Consider the following 23,518-nt stretch of genomic DNA (forward strand, 5'->3'; position numbering starts at 1 on the left):
GTGGCCTCCTTGCAATTCCGTGCCTTGTTTGTTTACCTGCTCCACTGTTTTCCGCTGTAGATGGTTCATCTCGCAGCCTTGCTTCTCGCGAGCGTGTGCACAAAAGCAGTGTGTCCGTGGCTGGGCATGGTACTGCTCTCTCATCTCTCGCTCTGAGGCAAAAGGGTGGGTAATCACAGCATGCATGCCTCCCTCAGACTGAACAGAGGGTGGGTAGGAACTCTTTACAAAAACACACAGCTGAAGAGAAAAAAAAAACCACAGCTTCTGTTGTGAATAATAATTTACTCATGAGTGCCTTGTTGAACCTTCTAACCTTCAAAACTGTATATAATAAACACAATAAAAGGAAAAAAATGAAGTTAGTGCCTGATTACACATGAGTTTTGAGTCCAAGTTCAGTTTAAAATGAGGTAGACTTTAAATGCTACTGATTGCCTTGACAATATTAGGTTGTTTGCATTTATAAGACTAAGTGCCTGGTTTCTGGTCAACACAAGAGGCTCGATCCAGTATTAGTAGGAGAGGTCCCAGAACTGGGCTGGAATCCATCTTTCATCAGCTCCTCCATGGTCCACTAGCTATCATCATTCACATCAGAGTTTGTCTGGTAATAGACAAAGCTGGGAGAAACACCCAGCTGCTAAAGTAGAAGTCACCAAAGTTTGTACTTAATAAAATCTATCACTCACTGTTGTCATTTGCTTTACAAAGTATAACATCCTCCACTTTTGTAACTTAAGTTGTCTGTCTTTCTGCTCTTCATTTCATTTTACCTTATCTTTTTAACATTACATTTTTGCTTTTCACTCACATGTTGAGTAAATGGTTAAATTCTTACCACTGATGATGCCCTGTTTTGTGGTATAACTCTTTGAATTATTAACATTTAGGTGAACGAGGGGGCCTGATGTCCGGTGCTCGGCCCATGTCACCAGCCTCCAAACACCGTCAGGAGAATCGCTCGCCCAAACAGGAGAGTCGGGGAAGCCGCTCATCTGAACAGAGCAGGGTGAAGACGGGTGAGGGGGGACTCTCAGCCAGTGAAGCCCTCATCCTGCGGTCGGACACGGCCAAACTGAGGTCTGACTCTCACAGTCGCTCTCATTCACCCAATCACAACACTCTGCAGGCTCTAAAGGCAGACGGCAGAACCTCAGGACTTCGGGCTGAGTCCCCAAATCCTGGCTCTCGCTCCTCTTCTCCCAAACAAAAGGGTGTATCTTCCTCAGGCAGGTCGAGTCCCTCCAACACCTCCTCACAGCACTCCTCCTCAACCCACCATGACAAGAACATCCCACCTAAAGTTAGTCCATCCTCCAAAGCCCGGTTAGACCCTCCTAGAGAGAGATCCAAATCAGATTCCTACACTCTGGACCCAGACACACTCAGAAAGAAGAAGGTTCCACTTACAGAGCCACTTAGAGGCCGATCTACCTCCCCCAAACCCAAACTGTCTCCTAAAGATCCAAATAAAGGTGTGATCAGTAATGCAGAGAACCGTGTTCCTTCTCCTCATGTAACCCAAGAGAACCTCCACAGTGAAGTAGTGGAGGTATGCACCTCTAGTGCACTCCTTTCCAACGAGGAGGCCAATGATGAGAATGCGGAGGTTCGTAATTCTGAAGAAGGATCATGTAAGGTGCATTTCAGCATTGGCAAAGCCCCTGTCAAAGAGGAACTAGAGAGCCGCTCTTCACCTAAAGTCAGCCGCAAAACCTCCAGTCGACATGCGCGCCCTAAGAAGGACAAATCTGGGCCTCTCTTTAAAGGTGAGAGTACATCAAGGATCACAGAGCCTGCCAAACAGGCTATGTCTCCCTCTGTGGCTGAATGTGCCCGAGCAGTCTTTGCAGCGTTCCTGTGGCATGAAGGTATTGTACACGACGCAATGGCCTGCTCCTCCTTCCTCAAGTTCAACCCAGACTTAACCAAAGAGCACGCCCCGATCCGCAGTTCCCTGGGAGGACAGGGTGCTGAGGAGAAGGAAAGTAAGTTAAAGAACCGCCACTCCTTAGAGATTTCCTCTGCACTCAACATGTTCAATATTGCTCCACATGGCCCAGATATCTCTAAAATGGGCAGCATCAACAAAAACAAGGTACTGTCCATGCTGAAGGAACCCCCATTGCCAGAGAAGTGTGAAGACGGTAAAGGAGATGCCATTTCCTATGACATGTCTTCTCATCCCTCTATGAGGGCAAAGTCAATCTTACCGTTAACATTACAGCATTTGGTGGCATTCTGGGAGGACATATCAATGGCCACCATCAAGGCAGCAACTCAGAACATGATCTTCCCCAGCCCGGGGTCCAGCGCCATCTTAAAAAAGAAGGAACATGAGAAAGACAGTAAAAAGGCAAAGAAGGAGAAGAAGAAAAGGGAGAAGGCAGAGGTGCGGCCCAGAGGGAATCTGTTTGGAGAGATGGCACAGCTCGCCATGGGTGGTCCGGAGAAAGACACCATCTGTGAACTATGTGGGGAATCTCACCCTTACCCTGTCACCTACCATATGAGACAGGCTCACCCAGGTAAGAATTCAGGAAGTTTTGGTTAAGAGTTTCATGGTTAGACATAAGTACATTAGACTTTCAAATAGTGTTTTACTGTGTCGGTTTCCCATTAAAATTTTTTTAAAAGTGGCATAATTTAAAAACTGTTCTGTGATTTTAACATTGTTCCTTTGGCAGGGTGTGGACGCTATGCTGGAGGCCAGGGCTACAACAGTATTGGCCACTTCTGCGGTGGTTGGGCTGGGAACTGTGGAGATGGAGGCATAGGAGGCAGCACCTGGTACCTGGTTTGTGATCGCTGTCGGGAAAAATACCTCAGAGAGAAACAGACTGCTGCCAGGGAAAAGGTATCCCACTGCTGTTAGAAGGTTTTAGCGCTTAAATCAAACCCCCCCAAGTTTTTTTTTTTTTTTTTTTGGTTTTTTTTATATCACACTAACTACTTGTACCAAACCCAATCTGCATGGTCTTTGTTAGGTAAAGCAGTCAAGGAAGAAACCTCTACAAGTGAAGACGCCGAGGGCGCTGCCCACAATGGAGGCCCACCAAGTGATTCGGGCAAATGCTTTATTCCTGCTGTCCCTCAGCAGCGCCGCCGAGCCCAGCATGCTGTGCCACCACCCACCTCGGCCCCTGCATTCCCAGCTGCTTCCCAGCCTCAAGGAGGGTGTGTCGGATGAACTCCCCAATAAAATGGGCTGCCTCTACCTACAGACACTTGCTAGGTAGCTAACGGCTCAGTTAATAATACGTTGCCTTTCATAGATGAGTATTACATGTTTGCCTAATGATTTGCGCTGCTCTCACTTCCCTCGCATTCCCCAGGCAACACACGGAGAACTTTGGGGCCTACCAAGATGACAACCTCTTCCAAGATGAGATGAGGTATTTACGCTCCACATCTGTTCCTGCGCCCTACATTTCAGTCACCCCTGATGCTTGCCCCAATGTGTTTGAGGAACCTGAGAGCAACATGAAATCAATGCCCCCCAGGTAAAACATCTTACTAGTACTCTTTCCTTAATTACTTCCACCTTCCATCGTTAGTGTGTTTATGGAAAGTAAGTACATTCCTGCCGTTACTTACCACTTTTCTCACGGCACCAACCTCTGCTGTTTGCGGGCTGAATAGACATAAATTCTAAATGTTCCATACAACTGCAGATCAGGGTGCATATTGTTTTTATAGTTACTGAAATTCCAGTGGCCAAAATATTTCATTTCATTTCCTCGGAATAATGAATGGATGTTCATGCAGGCCAACAGATAATGCAATTTTATTCATGCAGATATACACCACCTCCCCCTGCCTCCCTCTCTCTCCCCTGCACCCTATACAGTTTGGCAGCAAGCACACTTGAATATTCTTCATAAGATGTGTCTTAATTGTTATGCCTTGTTATCATGACCACGCTCATCTTGCAGAGTACAAAAGAGCCTGACTGCTTCATTCTCTGTTAAGTACTAATTAAGTTGTTCTTGTAAAGCAAAGAAAACTGTATTTATAAAAAAAAAAAAAAAAAAAAAAAAAAAGTATTGAATTACTCCCAAAATCTGTTGACATCTATAAGTCCACCCATCAATAGTTGCTGAAAAGGAACACACACTGTTCTATCAGCAAACACACATCTTACTAGGAAAACATACTTCATCTAGGACTATGTTAAAAGTCAGAGAGGATGTCGATGTCTTCAAAGTTGTTTTAATTGATGGTTAAACAGTATATGTCTGTGTTTGTCTTTATGGGCTCTCTTTTAGTCTCGAGACCAGTCCAATCACAGACAGCGACACGGCGAAGCGGACAGTGTTTCAGAGGTCTTACTCAGTCGTAGCCTCTGAGTATGACAAGCAACACTCACCGTCTCCAGCCCGGGTCAAAGCTGTGCCCAGACGCAGGGTCCACAGTGGTGATGCAGGTAATCACGTATGACATTTAAGAAACGGTTAGTGATGCTGAGTCTTATACGAAGCACAGCATCATCTGTTGATCATTGATTTGCTCTGTCGCACATTCAGAGGTGGGCTCTTCCCTGTTGAGGCACCCGTCTCCCGAGCTCTCCCGGCTGATCTCGGCCCACGGCTCCCTCAGTAAAGGGGAAAGGAACTTCCAGTGGCCTGTCCTGGCTTTTGTTATCCAGCATCACGACCTGGAGGGCCTGGAGGTGGCTATGAAGCATGCACTGAGGAAGTCTGCCTGCAGAGTGTTTGCTATGGAGGTACAGCTGTCTGGGCTGCAATATCTGTCTCAAGCTCAGCTCAATCATGCTTTGATTATTGCTTATTATAGAGCAGGGACTCAGGGTTATAGGCAATTAGTTGGCTGAATACTATGAGCGAATCAATTAGATTTGTGTACTAAATTAGCTAATATATTTTAATTTGACTCTATCATTGTCTTTATGTAATAACAGGACTAATTAGTGTGATTTACTCTTGGTGTTCCTGTCAGGCATTTAACTGGCTGCTGTGCAACGTGATCCAGACCACCTCTCTGCACGACATCCTTTGGCACTTTGTAGCATCTCTTACCCCGTCGCCGTTTGAACCAGAGGATGAGGAAGATGATGAGAACAAGGGGAACAAAGAAATTGTGGAACAGGTAATGAGTGGTAACAAGTCAAAAAGCATGCTTGATTACTTTTGCTCTGTTATTGCATCTTCTAAATGTGAATATATCTGCACTCTGCGCCCTACAGGAAAGAGACCTTGGTGTTTGTGAACACCCCCTGTCAGATATTGTTATCGCCGGGGAGGCAGCTCATCCTCTCCCTCACACTTTCCACCGCCTCCTTCAGACCATCTCTGACCTCATGATGTCACTTCCTAGTGGCAGCTCACTTCAGCAGATGGCACTGAGGTAGAATTTCCAGCATGAAATATGCCACAAATTCCTTTGTGATTGTAACCGTCACCACCTCCTTTGTATTTTTTCCTTTTTCACATTGTAGAGGAATGTAAATGTTTATGACTTGTTCTTTAAGGTGCTGGAGTCTCAAGTTCAAGCAGTCGGACCACCAGTTCCTCCACCAGAGCAACGTTTTTCATCACATCAACAATATTTTGTCCAAGTCAGACGATGGAGACAGCGAGGAGAGCTTCAACATCAGTGTCCAGTCAGGTTATGAAGCAATGAGCCAGGCAAGAACACAGTCACTTCCTTCCTTACTCACTTAATTATGCAACAGCTCTGTCTTCTGTTATCCATCTGCCATGTGCTGACCTGACCCTGTTGTGTCTGTTTGTGGCGATAGGATCTCTGCCTGGTGACCTGTCTGAAGGATCTGACCAGTGTAGTGGACATCAAGACGTCCAGCCGTCCTGCCATGATCGGCAGCCTAACGGACGGCTCCACAGAGACCTTCTGGGAATCTGGAGATGAGGACAAGAACAAAACCAAGAGCATCACCATCAGCTGTGTGAAAGGCATAAATGCCTCCAACGTGTCTGTTCATGTGGACAACTCCAGAGACATCGGGGTAAGGGGACACTGAAGTGTTTGGGCATAATAAACTACTTGTTTTTTATGCCCAACTTGTATAAATGCAAAATTATGACTTTAATAGAATTGATGATGAAAATGTATTTATATGAGTTTTCTTATACAACTCCACAGAACAAAGTCACATCAGTGACATTCCTATGTGGAAAAGCAATAGAGGACCTCTGCAGAATTAAACAGGTATGGTCAGTTTCTTTGGCTTCACAATAATTAAAAACGTGGGAATATAACCAGTATAATTTGTGTTTTAATGAATGCTCTTAAAGTTCAAAGGCCTAGAGTTTTTGAAGTGCAGCCAAAGTGTAACTAAGTCATTTTTAAAACACAAAAGCAAGTGGCCTGTGTTGTCTCTTTGCTGCTGTGCTATATATAGCTGTATACTTTATATTGATTTTTTTCTTTGCCCCTCTTCCAAATTTTATTAACCTTGGAATCAAGGAATGTAGAAACAATGGAGCATTAAATTGCAGGGTTGTTTTTATAAGGTTCACTGCGGTTAATGTGCTACAGATTTACATGCACATGTGGCAGAGCTCTGCGTGAACACCCCTTTGACTTTGCGTCCCAGGTTGACCTCGACTCGCGTCACATGGGCTGGGTGACAAGTGAGCTTCCTGGAGGAGATCATCATGTGATCAAGGTGGAACTGAAAGGTCCTGAAAACACCCTGAGGGTCCGCCAGGTGAAGGTCCTCGGTTGGAAAGAGGGCGAGAGCATCAAGATTCCTGGACAGATCTCAGCCAGCATGGCCCAGCAGAAGAACTGCGAGGCAGAGACGCTCCGAGTTTTCCGCCTTATCACCTCTCAGGTCTGTTTTAACTGCTTCAGCCAGACGGCCTATAGTTATTTTTCTATTACCATACTGCACTGTCAGTTTGAAACCTTGATGTCTTGCAAATATTACATTTTTGGTGCAAATAGCTGGATGTTCTTGAAACATTACTGTTACTTCTTTATTGTCTATATTTAGGTCTTTGGAAAACTAATCTGTGGAGATGCAGAGCCAACTCCAGAACAGGAGGAGAAAAACCTGCTTTCATCACCAGAGGGAGAGGACAAGGTCTGCACTCTGATAGTTTAACTGACCTGCTTAACTGCCTTGCATATTTAGTGACCTTTAACCTAATGCTTTACTCTTTTGGTATTTCTGTGAATAGGCACCATCTGATGCAGACCTCAAAGAGCACATGGTGGGTATCATTTTCAGCAGGAGCAAACTGACCAACCTACAGAAACAGGTAAGTTATCAGTTCCTTTGACCATTCAGACAGGATGAATTACTATACACTCAGCCCTCTAACCAAACTTGTGTATTCAATCCCAGGTCTGCGCCCACATCGTCCAGGCCATCCGTATGGAGGCCACACGTGTGAGGGAGGAGTGGGAGCACGCCATCTCCAGCAAAGAGAACGCCAACTCCCAGCCCAGTGATGATGATGCCTCCTCAGACGCCTACTGCTTTGAGCTCCTGTCCATGGTCCTGGCGCTGAGTGGCTCCAACGTGGGCCGCCAGTATCTCGCTCAGCAGCTAACACTCATGCAAGACCTGTTTTCTCTGCTGCACACGGCCTCCCCACGAGTCCAGAGACAGGTGACACACTACTACTATACTGAGTTCATTTATCTTACTCATAAAACATTTGCAAAGCTGATTTTGTTTTTCAAAGCTGGATTGTTTACACCCATGTTTGATAACTGGCAGTGTTATCTCATCACCTGCATTTCCTGGCTCATTGCCGTGTTTCCTTGCACATTACTGCCACCAACTGTCAATCAGTGGAACAGCAATAAACTGGCAGCAGGAAATGTGTCCTAATGCACGGCGGCCACAAACAAAAGAGGGACCTACTCATCAAAGTATTGCCCTTAAGTGCTACTAGTGGTCAAAAGCTCTCCAGGGCACATTTAACATGCCGCACTGGCACATGGCAAAGGATGTCAAGACCTAACAAAATGTGAGCAAGAGACCAGGAGCCAAGGACTGTCATTTGCTGTTGTCCACAATGAGGTCATGAAGAACTAAAATGTAATCTAATATCATGACATAAACATAATGCTGTGTAAACCTTTAATTATAATTCATTGCATTGTGATTATCTTAAGATGTTCTCACATGATGGGAGATTGTAATGCTTGGTTCCTTCAGCTACTAGGTTGTATAGACTGCATGACGGATGCTAATATTTTAAATCATTCATAGTTGTGACACATGCAAAGCTCCTTCAAATCAGCTCAGACTAAGAAGAGTAACATCTGTCATTTTGGAGTATATCAGAGGATTTTCCTTTGGTGTGTTCATGTTTAGCTAAATACCTTGTGACAAATTAAAAAAAAGGTCCTGGTTGATATCTGATCTTTGCTCTTCTCAGGTGACTTCGTTGCTTAGACGCGTCCTTCCAGAGGTGACCCCAGTACGACTTGCAAGCATCATCGGGGTGAAGGCTCTCCCGCCAGCAGACATCAGTGACATCATCCACTCCACAGAGAAGGGCGACTGGAACAAGCTTGGCATCCTTGACATGTTCCTTGGCTGCATCGCAAAAGCCCTGACAGTGCAGCTGAAAGCCAAAGGCACCACCATCTCTGGCACAGCTGGCACGGCTGCTGGCAAAGGGGTCACTACTGTCACTCTGCCCATGATCTTCAACTCTAGGTGAGTTTCTGCTAGATAGTGTAATTTATGAGTTTGTGGTTAAATGTTTTTTTTTTTTTTTTTTTTGGACCCTTTAAATTTTATGATTCCTGTTCTGTTCAGCTACATCCGGAGAGGGGAGAGCCACTGGTGGATGAAAGGCTCGACTCCTCCTCAGATTGCAGAGATCATCATAAAGCTGGTTAAAGACATGGCAGCTGTAAGTTCCTGGTGTTTTTACCGATCCCTCCTTTTAAGTGCGTGCACCTCTCATGTCATGTGTCTAAGACAGTAATGTGCTTTTTTTTAGGGACACCTTTCAGATGCTTGGTCCAGAGTCACCAAAAATGCAATAGCTGAGACCATTATAGCCCTGACTAAAATGGAGGAGGAGCATCGGTCCCCTGTACGCTGTATCGCCACCACACGGGTATGGATACAGATTCCATCATTTGAGATGTATCTGTGTTTAAAAACACATGATATTAAGTAATAATATATTATTTCTTGTTCTGCCTCATAGCTGTGGCTGGCTTTAGCATCACTGTGTGTGTTAGACCAGGACCATGTAGACAGACTGTCCTCTGGTCGCTGGATGGGCAAAGATGGACAGCAGAAGCAGATGGTGAGAACGATATAAAACGCCAAGGGCTGCACTGTATGAAAATAATGGAAAGAAAATCAAATGAATAACTAATCATCATCCTTTGCTTCTACCCACAGCCCATGTGTGACAACCACGACGACGGTGAGACAGCAGCCATCATACTGTGTAACATGTGCGGCAACCTCTGCACTGACTGTGACCGCTTCCTCCACCTGCACCGACGCACACGCTCTCACCAGAGACAGGTTGGTTTTAGTTGTTTACCTGAAAATTACTAATGTGAAAAAAAAATGTGAAAAAAGGAAGGAATATGGAGAAGAATGGGCTGATGTTAAATCTTATTTTCATGATTTCGTGCATTCAGGTGTTCAAAGAGGAAGAGGAGGCAATAAAGGTGGATCTCCATGAAGGCTGTGGGAGGACCAAGCTCTTCTGGCTCATGGCTCTGGCTGACTCAAAGACTATGAAGGCTATGGTGGAGTTCAGAGAGCACACGGGTAACATATAAACAAAGCCTATCAATGTTTTGTGTGACTATATTTGGTGTTGCTAGTATGTTATTGAAAAAGTTGCTTAAATTGTGCCATTGTTATTATTAAACCTTTCCTTATGCCCTCCTTCGATGCATGTGATCCTGTTCTGACAGATCTTAATGTTTATTGTAGGTAAACCAGCCTCCAGCAGCTCAGATGCCTGCAGGTTCTGTGGTACGAGGAATGGCACCGAGCTGTCTGCAGTGGGCAGTGTCTGCTCAGACCCAGACTGCCAGGTACTTAACATTAACAATAAACAAGAAAACTCAATGACTTACTATCTCTTGTCTATTGTTTTGATAGAGAGTTGAAGCTCTAAAAATAATCTAACATATATGTTTTTTAGATTTTATCTCACAAAATAAACACAACATAAACACATGTACAAAAACAATAATAACAAACCTAGATTATTATACTTAAATTTTTAACCGATATCTGTCGATCCACTCAAACAGAACAATTATATCTTAATTATAACTATCATATAACTATATAACTATCTATCAAGATAGAAAAATAACCTTGACCAGTTTGGCTAAAACACTGTATCCTATTTAAAATACATAAGACAGATATTTGTGTTAGGTGAGTCTTTGTCTTGAGGAGAATATTAGATAATGTAGAGTTCTGTAGTAAAGAGTGTATTTTATAATCTAGAAATTAAAGACCAAATCTGAGCAGGCAGATTAATTTGTGATGTTTCTAAGCCTCACCGGTTTCTGTCGTGTGTTCTAGGAGTACGCTAAACTGGCGTGCAGTAAGACTCATCCTTGTGGACACCCCTGTGGAGGAGTTAAGAATGAGGAGACCTGCCTCCCTTGTCTGCATGGCTGTGACAAGAGCACTGGCTGTCTGAAACAGGATGCAGATGACATGTGTATGATCTGCTTCACAGAAGCCCTCTCTGCTGCTCCTGCAGTACAGGTAGCTCTGAATATGACTGTTTGTCCATTTGGTGTCAGATCTTTCACATCTCAGTTAAAACTTGCCCTTGTTTAATGTTTGACTCTTTGTCCTGTTCCCAGCTGGACTGCACTCATGTGTTCCACCTCCAGTGTACTCGTCGTGTGCTTGAAAATCGTTGGCTCGGCCCCCGAATCACGTTTGGTTTCATGTTGTGTCCTATTTGTAAGGTAAGGCGTTACCTGCGCCTGTCTGACTTAATGTCTGAGATTAATTTAGCAACAAAGAGGTTGAAAACTGTTTCCACCACGCCTCAAAGTTGATTGAGCTCAGTCTGCTTAAATGCTTTGATGAAAGCTCATTTTACTCATCTTTTCTCTGGCAGACTATGACTGCTTTGCACTGTAATCTTTGTGAAATGCCGTTGACAGACTCAGTAACTCAACATTAGAAAAAAATTAAATTAGCTTGCTGGCTAACACTGGCACATTTACATCAAAGTGGATTAATATGCATTGTTCATAAATCAATTAATTGAAATGAAACAGAGCCACCTTTATGAACACTGACCGGTTTGTTTGTATCACTGTTTGCTTCCAGAACAAAATCAATCACTCTGTGATCAAGGACCTGCTCGACCCTATCAAGGAGCTCTATGAGGACGTGAGGAGAAAGGCTCTGATGAGGCTGGAGTACGAGGGTCTGCATAAGAGTGAGGCAATAACTACACCAGGCGCACGCTTCCACAACGACCCTGCAGGCTTTGCCATGAACAGATACGCATACTATGTCTGCTACAAGTGCAAGAAGGTACCATGTAAAATAAAGCTGCAAAACATTTTCATTTAAATGTCGTTTAGGGGTAGAGAATGAACGCTGTCCTTTGCTTCCAGGCCTACTTTGGTGGAGAGGCCCGCTGTGATGCAGAGGCAGGACAGGGAGATGACTACGACCCAAGTGAGCTGATCTGTGGAGCATGCTCAGATGTCTCCAGGGCTCAGGTAGGTAAACGATGCCTGGGAGGATCCCAGCTATACTACAACCGCTTTAATGGTACAGTTCAACACTTTGGGAAACACATTTATTTGCTTTCTTACTGACATTAGATAAGAACATTGATACCACTCTTATTTCTGTATGCTAAACATGATGTTGGATTCAGTGATGATTAGCTAGGCTTAGCACAAAGGCTGGAAATGAGGGGGAAACGGCTAACCTGGCTCTCTCCAAAGGTAACACAATCCACCTACCAGTACCTCTAAAGCTCATTATTAACGTGTTTAATCTGTATAAAAACCAGTGTTAAAACTACATGTTGTGAGTGGAACTGTTCAATGGCTGCCGACCAGTGTATTTCCCAAAATGTTAAACTATTCATTTAAAATGGTGCTCATCTGTACTCATAAAACAAAATATAGGCTTACCCCTCATGATTTATTGTTACTATCACCAGATGTGCTCCAAGCACGGCACCGACTTCCTGGAGTATAAATGCCGGTACTGCTGCTCAGTGGCTGTTTTCTTCTGCTTTGGCACCACACACTTCTGCAACGCCTGTCATGATGACTTCCAGAGGATGACCAGTGTCCCCAAGGAGGAATTGCCGCATTGTCCTGCAGGTACTTAATAATTCTATTGACTTTACTCTTCTGGAAAATGTTGAATTATTCAGTGTGTACATGCAGCCTTTAAAGTCACAATGACATGGCAGTTGCAGTGTCTTTTGTGAGTGAAGTGAAATATGTGGGAGGGGTTTGGTTAGGATGAGACTTCGACCACATTCTTAAGAAAATGTAAACAAAGTTTTTGTGTAACATCCAAACACACATCTACCATTACCGATATTTGGCATCCAATGAGATAATTTAACAACTGACACAAAGTGTGTCAGAGTGAATTTTTTTCATCCCACTGTGTCTTTGAAGACACTGACCAACAACAAATACCAGACCGAAAAAAGCTGAGATGTAATTCTTGTCCATTCTGTCACAGGACCCAAAGGCAAGCAGCTGGAGGGCACTGAGTGCCCTTTGCATGTGGTTCACCCGCCTACAGGGGAGGAGTTCGCATTGGGCTGTGGGGTGTGCAGGAATGCCCACACCTTTTAAACGACACAAGACTTTTACTGAAAACCAGTTTGTCTACTGTGATTTCTGGCTGCTGCTGCTGAAGCTCAGCTGTGAAGCTTGGCTCTTGCATTGTCAAGTCTCCTGGACATTGGACCAGGTTCCTGCTCTACGCCAAGAGTCCTCAGGTCTGCTCCTCTACCAACATCAGTATCTGGGCCCCTGCTACGACCACAAGCTGTGGCTCCTTTGGATTCAGTGTGACCTGAATGGGAAAAAAAGAACAATAGAATTTTAAAAAAAGAAGATTAAAAAAAAGAAAATAACTTGTGACGTGTTTGCATGCGGCCGTTGTATTCCCTCGGCTTCTATAGACGTTGCACACCTCCTGAAGTGTAACAATACAAGATTAAACAGTGAATATGAAATAAATTTGCTTAAAGGCAACTGTGGATCGAACGTGGGTTTAAAAAAAAAAAAGGAACAGGCCGTATTTCCAGCTTCCTAACTATAAATTTAAAATATTGTTGTATGTAAACCTTTTTCGTAATCTTGTACAGTATCCTCCACTGTCAAGTGCATCATGGGTTGACGGACAAAAAAAAGTTGAGTTGGTGGATAAGACTGTTAAGAATATTAAGTTTGGGCGGAAAATAGTGTACGATTTAATTAATCTTGTATATAACGATACTATTCAAAATAGCTGTATTCCGAAGTTGCTACTCTTCACTTCAGTTTTGTTTGATATTCTGGGTTATGTTTTGAGCCAGAACTTTAAATGAAGTGCAATACTGGGTGTGCCTCCTATTTTGCAGCTGTTTAACCTATGGAATGTATGTCAATAAAGCCACTGTACATTTTTATACAGTAGAGAGTCGTAATTCCCCCCTCTTCTAAATGTCAGATCTCTTTTGTTGTCTAGAAGTGAGAAGGAGGAGCCTGGCACCCGCAGTGAATGATGGTGGATGTAAATCCCATTTGCAGCTCTGTTTAAAAAAAAAAACAACAAAAAAAGTACCAAATCCTACAGTAGTACAAGAACAAACAAAGAACCTCACAGTGAGACTGATTACAGCTGAATGAATTGAGGGGCCAGTCTTCACACCAAATAAATTGTGCACCTGTAATGCTTTTCCCTAGTAAGGAGGCAGGGAGGACGGGGGGGGGGGGATCATGGGAACAGAGTGTGGAAAAAAAGCAGCTGCTGTTATATAAAAAAGCTTAATACTTGTGAATCTGCTCTGTAATATCTGTGGTGGATGGAGTTGAATGGTAATAAACCAGGTTCTCTGTTTCACAAAGTATACACTGTGTCATTTCTTCACGAGTGGTGACATGACGCTGACATATTTAACTAAAGTCGTATATAGTTAGTGTGTACTGAATTTCTGTAAATATTGGAATCAAAGGTGAAACTCTTGTGCATCTCAACAGAGACTATGAAAATACAATGGTGTGTTACTCTGTCTTATTCTCTGGTACCAGTCTGCAAAATATTTTGTCAGTGAATGGCAACAGTATTTTCAGTCACCTCTTAAAACAAAAAAAATCCAGCCCTGGCTCCTTGTTATGTCTACCGGGTGTAACCCGTTCAACAAGGGTGTAAAAATATATTTTAAGGTTATTGATAATATGTCTCATAAAGTGTGAAAACTGCATGCAACTGATGTGTAAGCTAACAAAAATGTTTTTTTTAAGTGTTCAGAAAACTCTGAAACTGTGTCAGTGATAATTGTTGGAGTGAGTCTGTTTCATTTCAAGAGAAACGGGATAAGATATGTTTACTTTTCAAGTGAGTCATCTTTCGACCAGAAACGATCTTTACCAACAGCCATTTCGCATTGCATTTCCCATGATGCAGCGCTGCTGTCACAACAACACTTCGCCATTTCAGATTCAGGGGAGCCGTAACTCCCGCGGAGGAACTAGGTCAATCGAGCGGAGGTACCAGGCTCTGGCCGTTTCTTGACCGAATACATCCTCTCACTCTTCTACATCGTCAAACGGCTCGGTTATTGTGTTCCGATGCGTGTTGTCTGGTTGGTGCGAATGAGTTTTTCCAGCGTGGGCCCGGGCTGAAGTGTCAAGACTACCAGTTGTCGGATTTTCCTGCTAACAGCTAGCGAGCTAGCTGTGTGTAAACAACGAGGTAGGTTTGGACAAGTTGCGTTGTATTCATCTTATATTGGTATGAAATTAGATTGTTGGTCATTCTGCGAATAAAACCTTGAATTTTATTATCATACGAAGGCACATTTCTACCACGAGTTTGTTAAGTAAGCAACCCAAAATAATGGTTACATCCATTCACTGCGTCGGTAACTTTATCGATAAACGACTTCTTACTAATTCTGTTTATCCCGAGCATTGGTGCAACAAGACAAGCTACACAGCCAGCTATTTAATACTCAAATTAAATATTCTTTCTTGCGTATATTCTCAATGTAAATGTATAGACGTTTACGTGCCTCCGGTAAATGTACACACCGGTGACAAATTAAAGGAAAAACTTGAATAAATGAATGGAGTAACATAACGAATGCAGCTGTTGCTGCACATGTGCACTGCACGATGCAATTAAGCATTTAGCATCCATGCTCTGTGGCCGGTATAAAAGTGCTGAACAGGCCCAGGTTATTCTGATTTTATATTAAGATGGCAAGAAGTAAAGATCAAAGTTATAGTTCGTTGTTGGGGCAGGGACGGCAGGAGCATGAGTCACAAAGACTGTTCAGCTGGATAGTGTTTCAATAGATCATGAATAATGACATCTGTGTTTAGATCTATGGGAAATACATCAGTATATGGGGTCGGACATTGTGGTCGACAGTGCACATTTGATGCTCGTTTATAACAGCTATATGTTAGGATAACCAGAGGAGCGGTTCCTCCTGAGGTGACTGAGAATGTGAATGCAGGATGTGATCAGACTGTGTCAGCAAGAACAGTCAACAATTGAGCGAGGGAGAGGAATATTATAGTAGGGTTGCAGTGCATAAACCCCTAATTACAAAGATGAATGCACATGTGAGAGTTCAGTGGTGCAAAAACCATAAGCACTGGTCTATAGAGATGTGGAAAAAAATGATATGGTCAGATGAGTCATTCTTCACCAAGAGAACAAGTAGGAAATCATCAGAAAGAGGGGATTCAGGGATGCTAGGAGTAAACAAAATTAAAGTATGAAGCGCTGAAACAATATGTTGATTGTTGACAGAAAAATAATTTGCAACTGTTTTGTTAATCAATTAATTACTGCAGTCATTTATCAAGTAAAATTGGTAAGATATTTCCATATATTCTCTGATTCTAGCCTCTCAAATAAGAACATTTCATGCTTTTCTTTGTCAAATATAACTGTAAACTAAATATTTCAGCTCTGCAAAGTTGTGATGTGCATTTTATGACCATCTTAAGTTTTTTTTTTTGACATTTGATAGTCTAAGAGATCAATCAGCAGTCATTTATCAAGTAAAATTGCAGCCTTATCTATCTGTAAACAAGAGTAAAACTTGTATTATTTAGATGGATATTTGAATGTGAAAGGATCTATATAACTGTTTTGTGTAAGGCTTGAACCACTCAAGCAGTTCAGATCCCCTGCTAGGATGAATGTTTGTGCATCTATCCTGGAAAGTGGGATAGATTATTTTCAGATTCAGTGCTATCCATATTAAGTGCATGTGTGCAGTGTTTGGAACAGGAAACCTGTAACAAAGTGACTGTTTGGATAATCTTTCACATCTCTTTCTGTTAACCTGAATGGACTTCATCAATATATATCATCAATACTCATCAATATAATCTATTGTGTAGTTAAAATGTGTCTCTAATGTTTTTTCAGCATGCTGGATCATAACAAGCTGGTTTATCTCTGTGTTTCAGGATGAAGCGGATGAAAGGAGCTGAGGAGGGCAGCAACAGCTCCTCTAGTAAGAGCCCACCAGAGGCTCGCAAGAAGGTTCGGAAGCAGATGAGAGAGGAGTCGGAGGCAGTGGCGGCAAGCGAGTCACTAGACTGCGAATGGGCACGGCTGCCTCAGGAGCTCCTGCTCCACATCTTCCAGTACCTCCCACTGCTGGACCGGGCTTATGCTTCTCAGGTGTGTCGCAGGTGGAACCAGGCTTTCCACATGCCCGAGCTGTGGAGATGCTTTGAGTTTGAGCTTAACCAGCCTGCAAGCTCTTACCTGAAAGCCACACATCCAGACCTCATCAAGCAGATCATAAAGAGGCACTCCAATCACCTGCAGTATGTCAGCTTCAAGGTAAGAGAGTAGAAGCAGTTATTTGTGTGAAGAAACATGCAACACATCAGGAATGTCTTGAATCTTGTCTTAATATAACTCGCTGGCATCGTCTGGTGTAAAAATATTGTTTTTATGTTCCTGGCATGATATTCAATCTTTGTGCTTGGCAGGTGGACAGTAGTACAGAGTCTGCAGAAGCAGCATGTGACATTCTTTCACAGTTGGTGAATTGCTCACTGAAGACTTTGGGGCTCATCTCAACAGCCAGGCCCAGTTTTATGGAGGTTCCAAAGGTACAATTAACATAAACTCAATGTGTCATGGTCTTTATAGTATCCTGTTCTTCAGTTTTGTAAGGAAAGTCAAAGGAAGTCTTGTTGTTATTGTGTACATTCTCATCTGATTATACAATGCTTATGTCTGTGGACAGAATTGTTTTTGTATTCTGATCTTATCTGGGGATGGGGCTGAAAAAGAGTGTCTGTTCTCATGCATGGCAAAGGACAAATTTGTAATTAGTTCAGCAGCCTAGGAAGGACACTGGAGGTGGATTTTGCAAGTCTTGTTTTGTCTCTTTGCACAGAGATCTTTCTGGGAAGCTCTCAGCATTGTATGAGTCGTTTTACGACTTATCATCAGCATTATCATCAGAGCAGCTCGAAACTTTTTTTGACACATACCGTGAACACATACTGCACATTCTCCAGATCCTCCAGATTTTGTGCAGTTATTTCTGTAACAAATATTGTACAAATAAATGCTGTTTGCTACTTTGATTTAGTAACTTAATCAAGGAAAGACATCATTTAGATACATAGAGATGGTGAACAGGAGAGGAGGAGAGTTGTGTTATATCAGGAGTAAATCAGGCTACTGGTAAAAACTTAATGCTCCACATGAAAAACTATGTAAACTATATATCAGGCATCATCATTCCAAATATAAATGATTAAATATTAAATAAGACAATGATTTTATCCACTATACTGAGTTCTTGTTGATGTCTTGTTAGCCGCTTCTAAAATGTGCTGTCTGCCTCTGATTGCTTCGTAATTCCGTGTGTCGTCTTTGTCCTTCCACAGTCTCATTTCATCTCAGCTCTGACTGTGGTGTTTGTCAACTCCAAGTCGCTGTCTTCGCTGAAGATTGACGACACGCCAGTTGATGATCCGTCTCTGAAGGTGCTGGTGGCCAACAACAGTGACACCCTGAAACTGCTGAAGATGAGCAGCTGCCCTCACGTCTCTCCAGCAGGTACAATGAGAGCAAAGACTCCTGTAGCTGTGAAGATTACATTTGTCATGCTTTGTGTGATGTTTGTTTTTTGTGGTAGTCGGACAACATAAAGCAAAATATTTTCTATCTCTGCCTGCATTGTACTTTTAATGAAATGTTTTTGATTTGCTATTTTGAGTCACAAGGCTTTCAGTGTTTCCCAGTCAGTGGCTTATTAAGACGCTGTAATTTTCTTGTCTGGCCTCATGCAATGTTGTCATTTCCTGAGGTGGCCTGGCAGACATCGCATGATGTATTATGCATTAACTATTATGTAGTTTTCCTGTTTCTCCTTACATTCATTTTCCTGGATCTGTTGTTAATTGTCAGCTGTGATAATAACTTCTGATTCAACTGCAACCTCTGGCAAATACAATGGATTTTTATGCTTAGGAGCAAATTTTTCCCTCCTGTTAATGGCCATAGGTTTTCAGGGATTCTATCGTTTTTAGAAATTTAAAAACTGGATTTGATGATCTTTTTAAAAGACCAATCTGTTCCTCTTTTTAGGAATCTTGTGCGTGGCAGACCAGTGTCACGGGCTGAGAGAGCTAGCACTGAACTACCACCTCCTGAGTGATGAACTCCTGCTGGCCCTCTCTTCGGAGAAACACGTCCACCTGGAACACTTGCGTATCGATGTTGTGAGCGAGAACCCTGGCCAGCACTTCCACACCATCAAAAAGAGCAGCTGGGATGCCATGGTGCGGCACTCGCCCAAATTCAACCTGGTCATGTACTTCTTCCTATATGAGGACGAGTTCGGCCCTTTCTTTAATGAGGAGATCCCGGTCACACACCTCTACTTCGGCCGCTCAGTCAGCAAGGAAGTCTTGGGCCGCGTTGGCCTCCACTGCCCCCGTCTGGTGGAGCTGGTGGTGTGCGCCAACGGTCTGCGTCCTCTTGATGAGGAGCTGATCCGCATCGCAAAGCACTGCACCCAGTTGTCGGCCATCGGCCTGGGTGAGTGCGAAGTTTCCTGCAGCGCTTTTGTAGAGTTTGTCAAGATGTGTGGGCGGAGGCTGTCGCAGCTGTCCATCATGGAGGAGGTGCTGATTCCCGATCACAAATACTCCCTGGATGAGATTCACTGGGAGGTTTCGAAGCACCTGGGCCGGGTCTGGTTCCCAGACATGATGCCGACCTGGTAAAGTAAAGCCAGAGAGGAGTTTGAGTACGTGGTGTCGAACAGTCACAGCCTCCATGTTTGCACTGAAAAGCCTTTAAATGCTCAGCTGTAGTGGAATATTTGGTGCCAACATGGAGAGTATAAGCTTGCTGAGCCCCTGTGTGGAGTGCTGTGCAGGGGAATAATGTGGCACCCAACTTCTACACAATGTTATCATGTAGTGCTAACACCACAAAAATCTCTGCCTGTCAGCTTCTGTGGACTGTGGAATCCGGCTTTGTCTGATGCAGAGACAGAAAAGGGCCGGCTGGCTTCTTCACATATTAAACAATCAGCACACAGACCAGCGTGGGTGGAAATATTTGACTAAGAAAAGCAATGTTTTTATAACTGCAAACTGAGTTATATGGACATTGTAGCTTGGTTATGATAATCTATATAATGAGAGATGTCAGTGTGTGTATGTGTGCTTATGTGTGTCTGTGCGCGCGCGTGTGTTCTCAATGTTTTTTAACATTGTGGAGTAATTGGGGACAATTAGGTGCACAATTGCATGTTGTTAGACTACCACTTGGCCTACTTAAATCCAGTCTGAGATAGCAGCTCTGTACTCTGTAACACAATAAGGCATTGGAGGTTTCCTAATGACTGCAATGTTATTTGCATATATGATTTGTTTTGAAGGTGTAATTGAGCGTGAATTCACTTCATTTTGCAGTAGAGTGGCTGGGTCCTTCACCTCATTTTAAACTAATTTAAACAGCAGTAGTGTTGATGACATCTTGCTTTTCTTCCTCGCCCGAGCGCAGTCACGCATCAGAGAAGATGGTTGATCTTTGAAAATGTTAGAAGTTGACCAGCAGAGGAAAAAACAGAACATGTGTATATAGGTCTCTATATTTGTGATGTGAAGGTGTACAATGTTGATTGATGTCATGGGTTTTTTATTTTCTCCAACATATGCAGGTATTTCTTTACTGCATCGTGCATCAATTGGCTTGACAAATTACTTTCTCTGTTTTTATTAAGAAGGCTTCTGTACAGTTATATTTCCTAAGCACCTTACATGAAAACCAAATAATTGTTCGGACAAACCATGTCCTCCTACTGTAATGAAAGCAAGGAAATGAGCTTTATAATAATGCTCCAATTAGTCTTAGTTGGACCCAGATTTTAATCTTGATTATTTACACTGTGCTGGGCTTCTGATGAGTCAGATACCAAGAACAGTATGTTGAAGTAATTAAGCTGTAATTAATGATTTTTTAAAAAGCAATCAGAGAAATGATTCTATGTAAATATAAACAGTGCACAGACATGTCTGAATTTGGAGGTAGATGTTGGTCTCCAGCCTTCATAACTCAGATTGTTTTGTAATCACAATAGACTAGCCTCTTCAGCTATTAGCTTACAGTACACACTGAGAATGCAAAACTAATCCTTTGTGTGTCTCAGGTGCATTAAATGAATATATTTCCTATATAGGTTTCATTTGTATCTTCTGCTATTTGCCTGTTCAAGTTCTAAACCTGTTGTGAATATCTGCCCTCCTATAAGCCCGCATTTGCTCTGTATCATGTTATCACCTCACACATACAGGAGAGGAAGCGGTATTCATCGTCTCATTACAAACACAGTCTTTCCAGATTTCATTAGTGCTCCTGTCCCAAACATCCATTCATTTCAGTCAAAAGAAATTGGCAAGTCAGATGAGTGAAACAAACTTTTTTTCCTTTAAGAAGGAAGTCAAATGCATCTGTATATAAAACGCTGTGTGTTTGATTATTATGAATAGAAATTTACTTATTTCTTTATTTCACCCTCTGTCAGGGTTTGAAGTTTCCTTAACAGCTCGTGTCTTTTATAAAACCAGAGTGCGAGTTATCCTTTACTAGATGGATCTTTTTCATACTGTAGTCACTAGAGAAGATAAGCTGCGTAATTTATTGATATGGATACTGCTTTTGTAATTGATTTTGTGTTTTTCAGTTAGACAAAAAGAAGCAATCATTATAACCAGCAAGCAGACCAGCACCAAGATTGGTTTTATTGGTTTTGACCCTTCCACCTGTCACCATGGTTTTGTTGCATGCAGGTAGTTCAGGAGTGTTGAGTTCACTACTATACAATTTAGCATTGATCAACACAATAGAGAGATTTTAACAAGGAAGCGCCACACTCCATTTAGAGAATTTAACCCACACTAAAACAGAATTAAATTGTACTACCCCTGCTTGAAATTCAGGAAAACGAAGGAGTGCAGATTTACATAATCTCCACACTTATCAGAATCCTGATCATCTTTTGGAAAATTTCAAAAAAGTGAAACATCAAAAGACAACTGGGATGTACTTAAAAAAACAGCTGGAGTGACATAGATTTTAAAAATCTGTAGAAATGGGTAGAAGGCACTTCAGATATTGAGAAATTACTTGCAAATTCACAAAGCTTTTGACTTCTGACAGCATGTTTTTGAAAGCTGTGTAATTGAATGTAAGATATAATTAGTCAAAAATGTATTTTTATAAATAGTTATTGGTAGTGAACAAACCTTTGGATGTCACTGTATGTCATAGGATCTATGTCAAACCCAGATTTTGCGTTATTTTTCCACCAGACAGAATTCCTTGTATCCATAATTTTCATGTAAACATTTCATGTAGTCAAACAATAACACAAACTAAAATGAGACACTTAATTGCAAGAAGTGCGGTTCCTTCTTTGTAGTATTTGAACTAACATAGTCTATTGATAGCATTGGTCTCTGATCATTGAAGTAGATACATGTGCTGATTGTCTGTGCTCATGTACATTAGCATCTCAACGGTACAGTAACATATCTCCTGATTGTCTTTCATCATTTGTGCAATGGCTGTGACAGCAGCTCTGAAGTGAAGGCTATGTCTCAATATTCGACTGGTTCTAACCATTTTCCTTTTGCCTTTATTGGCTTTTATTGAAAAATTCAGCTGAATGAGTTTAACATGTTGCACATAAGCACAGATTAAGAAGGACAATCTATTTATCTTTCATTATAAAAACCCTTTTGTCAATAACTGTTATTTTAACCTCATTGGTTCAGAAGAATCCTCCAGTAAGTCTTATTTGGAGTAAACTGGTGTTAAGAATGCTGTCTTTACTTTAGTTTCTGTAGGGCAAATGCTTTGTCGACTTTGCTTTACTGGTCACCTGTCTTGAAATTAAAATTATTGTTTTGGATATGTGCTCTTATACCGGTAATAAAAATTTGTGAATGTACTCTTTGCATCTGTCATTTCATTATTTTCTAGACAGTGCAGTAAAATCAGTTCTAACAGTGCAGTACATCAGAGTGCACATGATTAGCTCAGTTAATAATAATAAAAATAAAAAAAATTCACAATGCCATGTAAAGTTTATGTGGGAATGAGTCAAAAATTATATATTGAAAAACATTGAATTGTTGCGATATTAAAATATGAAACTCGATAATGACTGTACACATATGAACACATAACATAAAGGCTGGACCTGATGTGATTCATTTACACTGACACGTCCATGTAGATTTACAATAATTGAAAGTCATTTTTAGCCCCTAAGTCCAGAAATCATGGAAATCCGTGCTAAAATATTGACATGCATTCATCGTTATGTTGGTGAACATCACCTCCAATGCTTTGCAATACTTTGTGTCTGTATTTATCAAACATCCCAGAATCTCTGCTGGGACATGTGCTCAAAGTTTAACTTAAGTAGTCCCACCTGAGAGTATGACATAGGATGATCATGGTGATGATATTCATGACACGATATGATATAATTTTCTTTCCTTTAGCTGTAGTCCTGGGATAAATTATTATTACTGTAAACTGCGGGGACTTTCTTTCTGTATATAAAATAACGGCATTCTCACGAAAATGTTATTCTCCAATTAACAGCAAACTCTATTGTCTAAATATTTATGTCCATCATCCCATCCCAAACATACAAAAAATAACCAAATGCTTTGTGCAAATTTTTTACTTTCAATAAATTGGAAAAAAAAAGTAGCTGTTCTGGAGGTCATATTTAATGTTTGCCCAGTTGTCATGGAATAGTAAATTTCCATGTTTTTCTGAGCGCTCACA

General features: G+C 42.0%; 2 protein-coding genes across 15 annotated transcripts in view; both read left to right on the plus strand.

Moving 5' to 3' along the window:
• mycbp2 (MYC binding protein 2, E3 ubiquitin protein ligase) overlaps positions 1 to 13,810 on the plus strand; it is a 61,479-nt gene extending 47,669 nt beyond the window's left edge. For 7 of the 14 annotated variants that reach the window (XM_022740522.1, XM_022740530.1, XM_022740531.1 and 4 more), the window contains 29 exons: positions 61 to 165; positions 894 to 2,531; positions 2,691 to 2,860; positions 2,991 to 3,238; positions 3,339 to 3,506; positions 4,260 to 4,429; positions 4,530 to 4,729; positions 4,963 to 5,112; positions 5,210 to 5,370; positions 5,495 to 5,651; positions 5,765 to 5,989; positions 6,127 to 6,192; positions 6,581 to 6,820; positions 6,983 to 7,072; positions 7,170 to 7,250; positions 7,337 to 7,603; positions 8,382 to 8,665; positions 8,768 to 8,864; positions 8,955 to 9,074; positions 9,168 to 9,269; positions 9,368 to 9,496; positions 9,616 to 9,748; positions 9,917 to 10,020; positions 10,523 to 10,711; positions 10,813 to 10,920; positions 11,291 to 11,500; positions 11,584 to 11,691; positions 12,144 to 12,309; positions 12,683 to 13,810. In XM_022740522.1, coding sequence (XP_022596243.1) covers positions 61 to 165; positions 894 to 2,531; positions 2,691 to 2,860; positions 2,991 to 3,238; positions 3,339 to 3,506; positions 4,260 to 4,429; positions 4,530 to 4,729; positions 4,963 to 5,112; positions 5,210 to 5,370; positions 5,495 to 5,651; positions 5,765 to 5,989; positions 6,127 to 6,192; positions 6,581 to 6,820; positions 6,983 to 7,072; positions 7,170 to 7,250; positions 7,337 to 7,603; positions 8,382 to 8,665; positions 8,768 to 8,864; positions 8,955 to 9,074; positions 9,168 to 9,269; positions 9,368 to 9,496; positions 9,616 to 9,748; positions 9,917 to 10,020; positions 10,523 to 10,711; positions 10,813 to 10,920; positions 11,291 to 11,500; positions 11,584 to 11,691; positions 12,144 to 12,309; positions 12,683 to 12,798 — 6,002 coding nt within the window. In that variant the 3' untranslated portion in view covers positions 12,799 to 13,810. The remainder of the gene's footprint in view (positions 1 to 60; positions 166 to 893; positions 2,532 to 2,690; positions 2,861 to 2,990; positions 3,239 to 3,338; positions 3,507 to 4,259; positions 4,430 to 4,529; positions 4,730 to 4,962; positions 5,113 to 5,209; positions 5,371 to 5,494; positions 5,652 to 5,764; positions 5,990 to 6,126; positions 6,193 to 6,580; positions 6,821 to 6,982; positions 7,073 to 7,169; positions 7,251 to 7,336; positions 7,604 to 8,381; positions 8,666 to 8,767; positions 8,865 to 8,954; positions 9,075 to 9,167; positions 9,270 to 9,367; positions 9,497 to 9,615; positions 9,749 to 9,916; positions 10,021 to 10,522; positions 10,712 to 10,812; positions 10,921 to 11,290; positions 11,501 to 11,583; positions 11,692 to 12,143; positions 12,310 to 12,682) is intronic. The other 7 variants (XM_022740527.1, XM_022740536.1, XM_022740537.1 and 4 more) reach the window with 4 other exon arrangements.
• An 828-nt stretch (positions 13,811 to 14,638) lies between these two features.
• Positions 14,639 to 22,667, plus strand: fbxl3 (F-box and leucine rich repeat protein 3). The gene is made up of 5 exons (XM_022740251.1): positions 14,639 to 14,905; positions 16,642 to 17,023; positions 17,176 to 17,298; positions 18,088 to 18,259; positions 18,791 to 22,667. Exons 2-5 carry the CDS (start codon positions 16,643 to 16,645, stop codon positions 19,429 to 19,431), a joined length of 1,317 nt encoding a protein of 438 aa, XP_022595972.1. The 5' UTR covers positions 14,639 to 14,905; position 16,642; the 3' UTR covers positions 19,432 to 22,667.
• The last annotated feature ends 851 nt before the right edge of the window (positions 22,668 to 23,518 follow it).

The sequence above is a fragment of the Seriola dumerili genome, unplaced genomic scaffold (assembly GCF_002260705.1).
Source record: "Seriola dumerili isolate Sdu_G_001 unplaced genomic scaffold, Sdu_1.0 BDQW01000052.1, whole genome shotgun sequence".
Taxonomy (NCBI): Eukaryota; Metazoa; Chordata; class Actinopteri; order Carangiformes; family Carangidae; genus Seriola; species Seriola dumerili.

Coding starts and splice junctions, on each gene's coding strand:
- fbxl3 (XM_022740251.1), top strand. CDS start 16,643: ATGAAGCGGATGAAAGGAGCTGAGGAGGGCAGCAACAGCTCCTCTAGT. Junction 17,299..18,087: donor GTTTTATGGAGGTTCCAAAG/GTACAATTAACA, acceptor GTCCTTCCACAG/TCTCATTTCATCTCAGCTCT. Junction 18,260..18,790: donor CCCTCACGTCTCTCCAGCAG/GTACAATGAGAG, acceptor TCCTCTTTTTAG/GAATCTTGTGCGTGGCAGAC.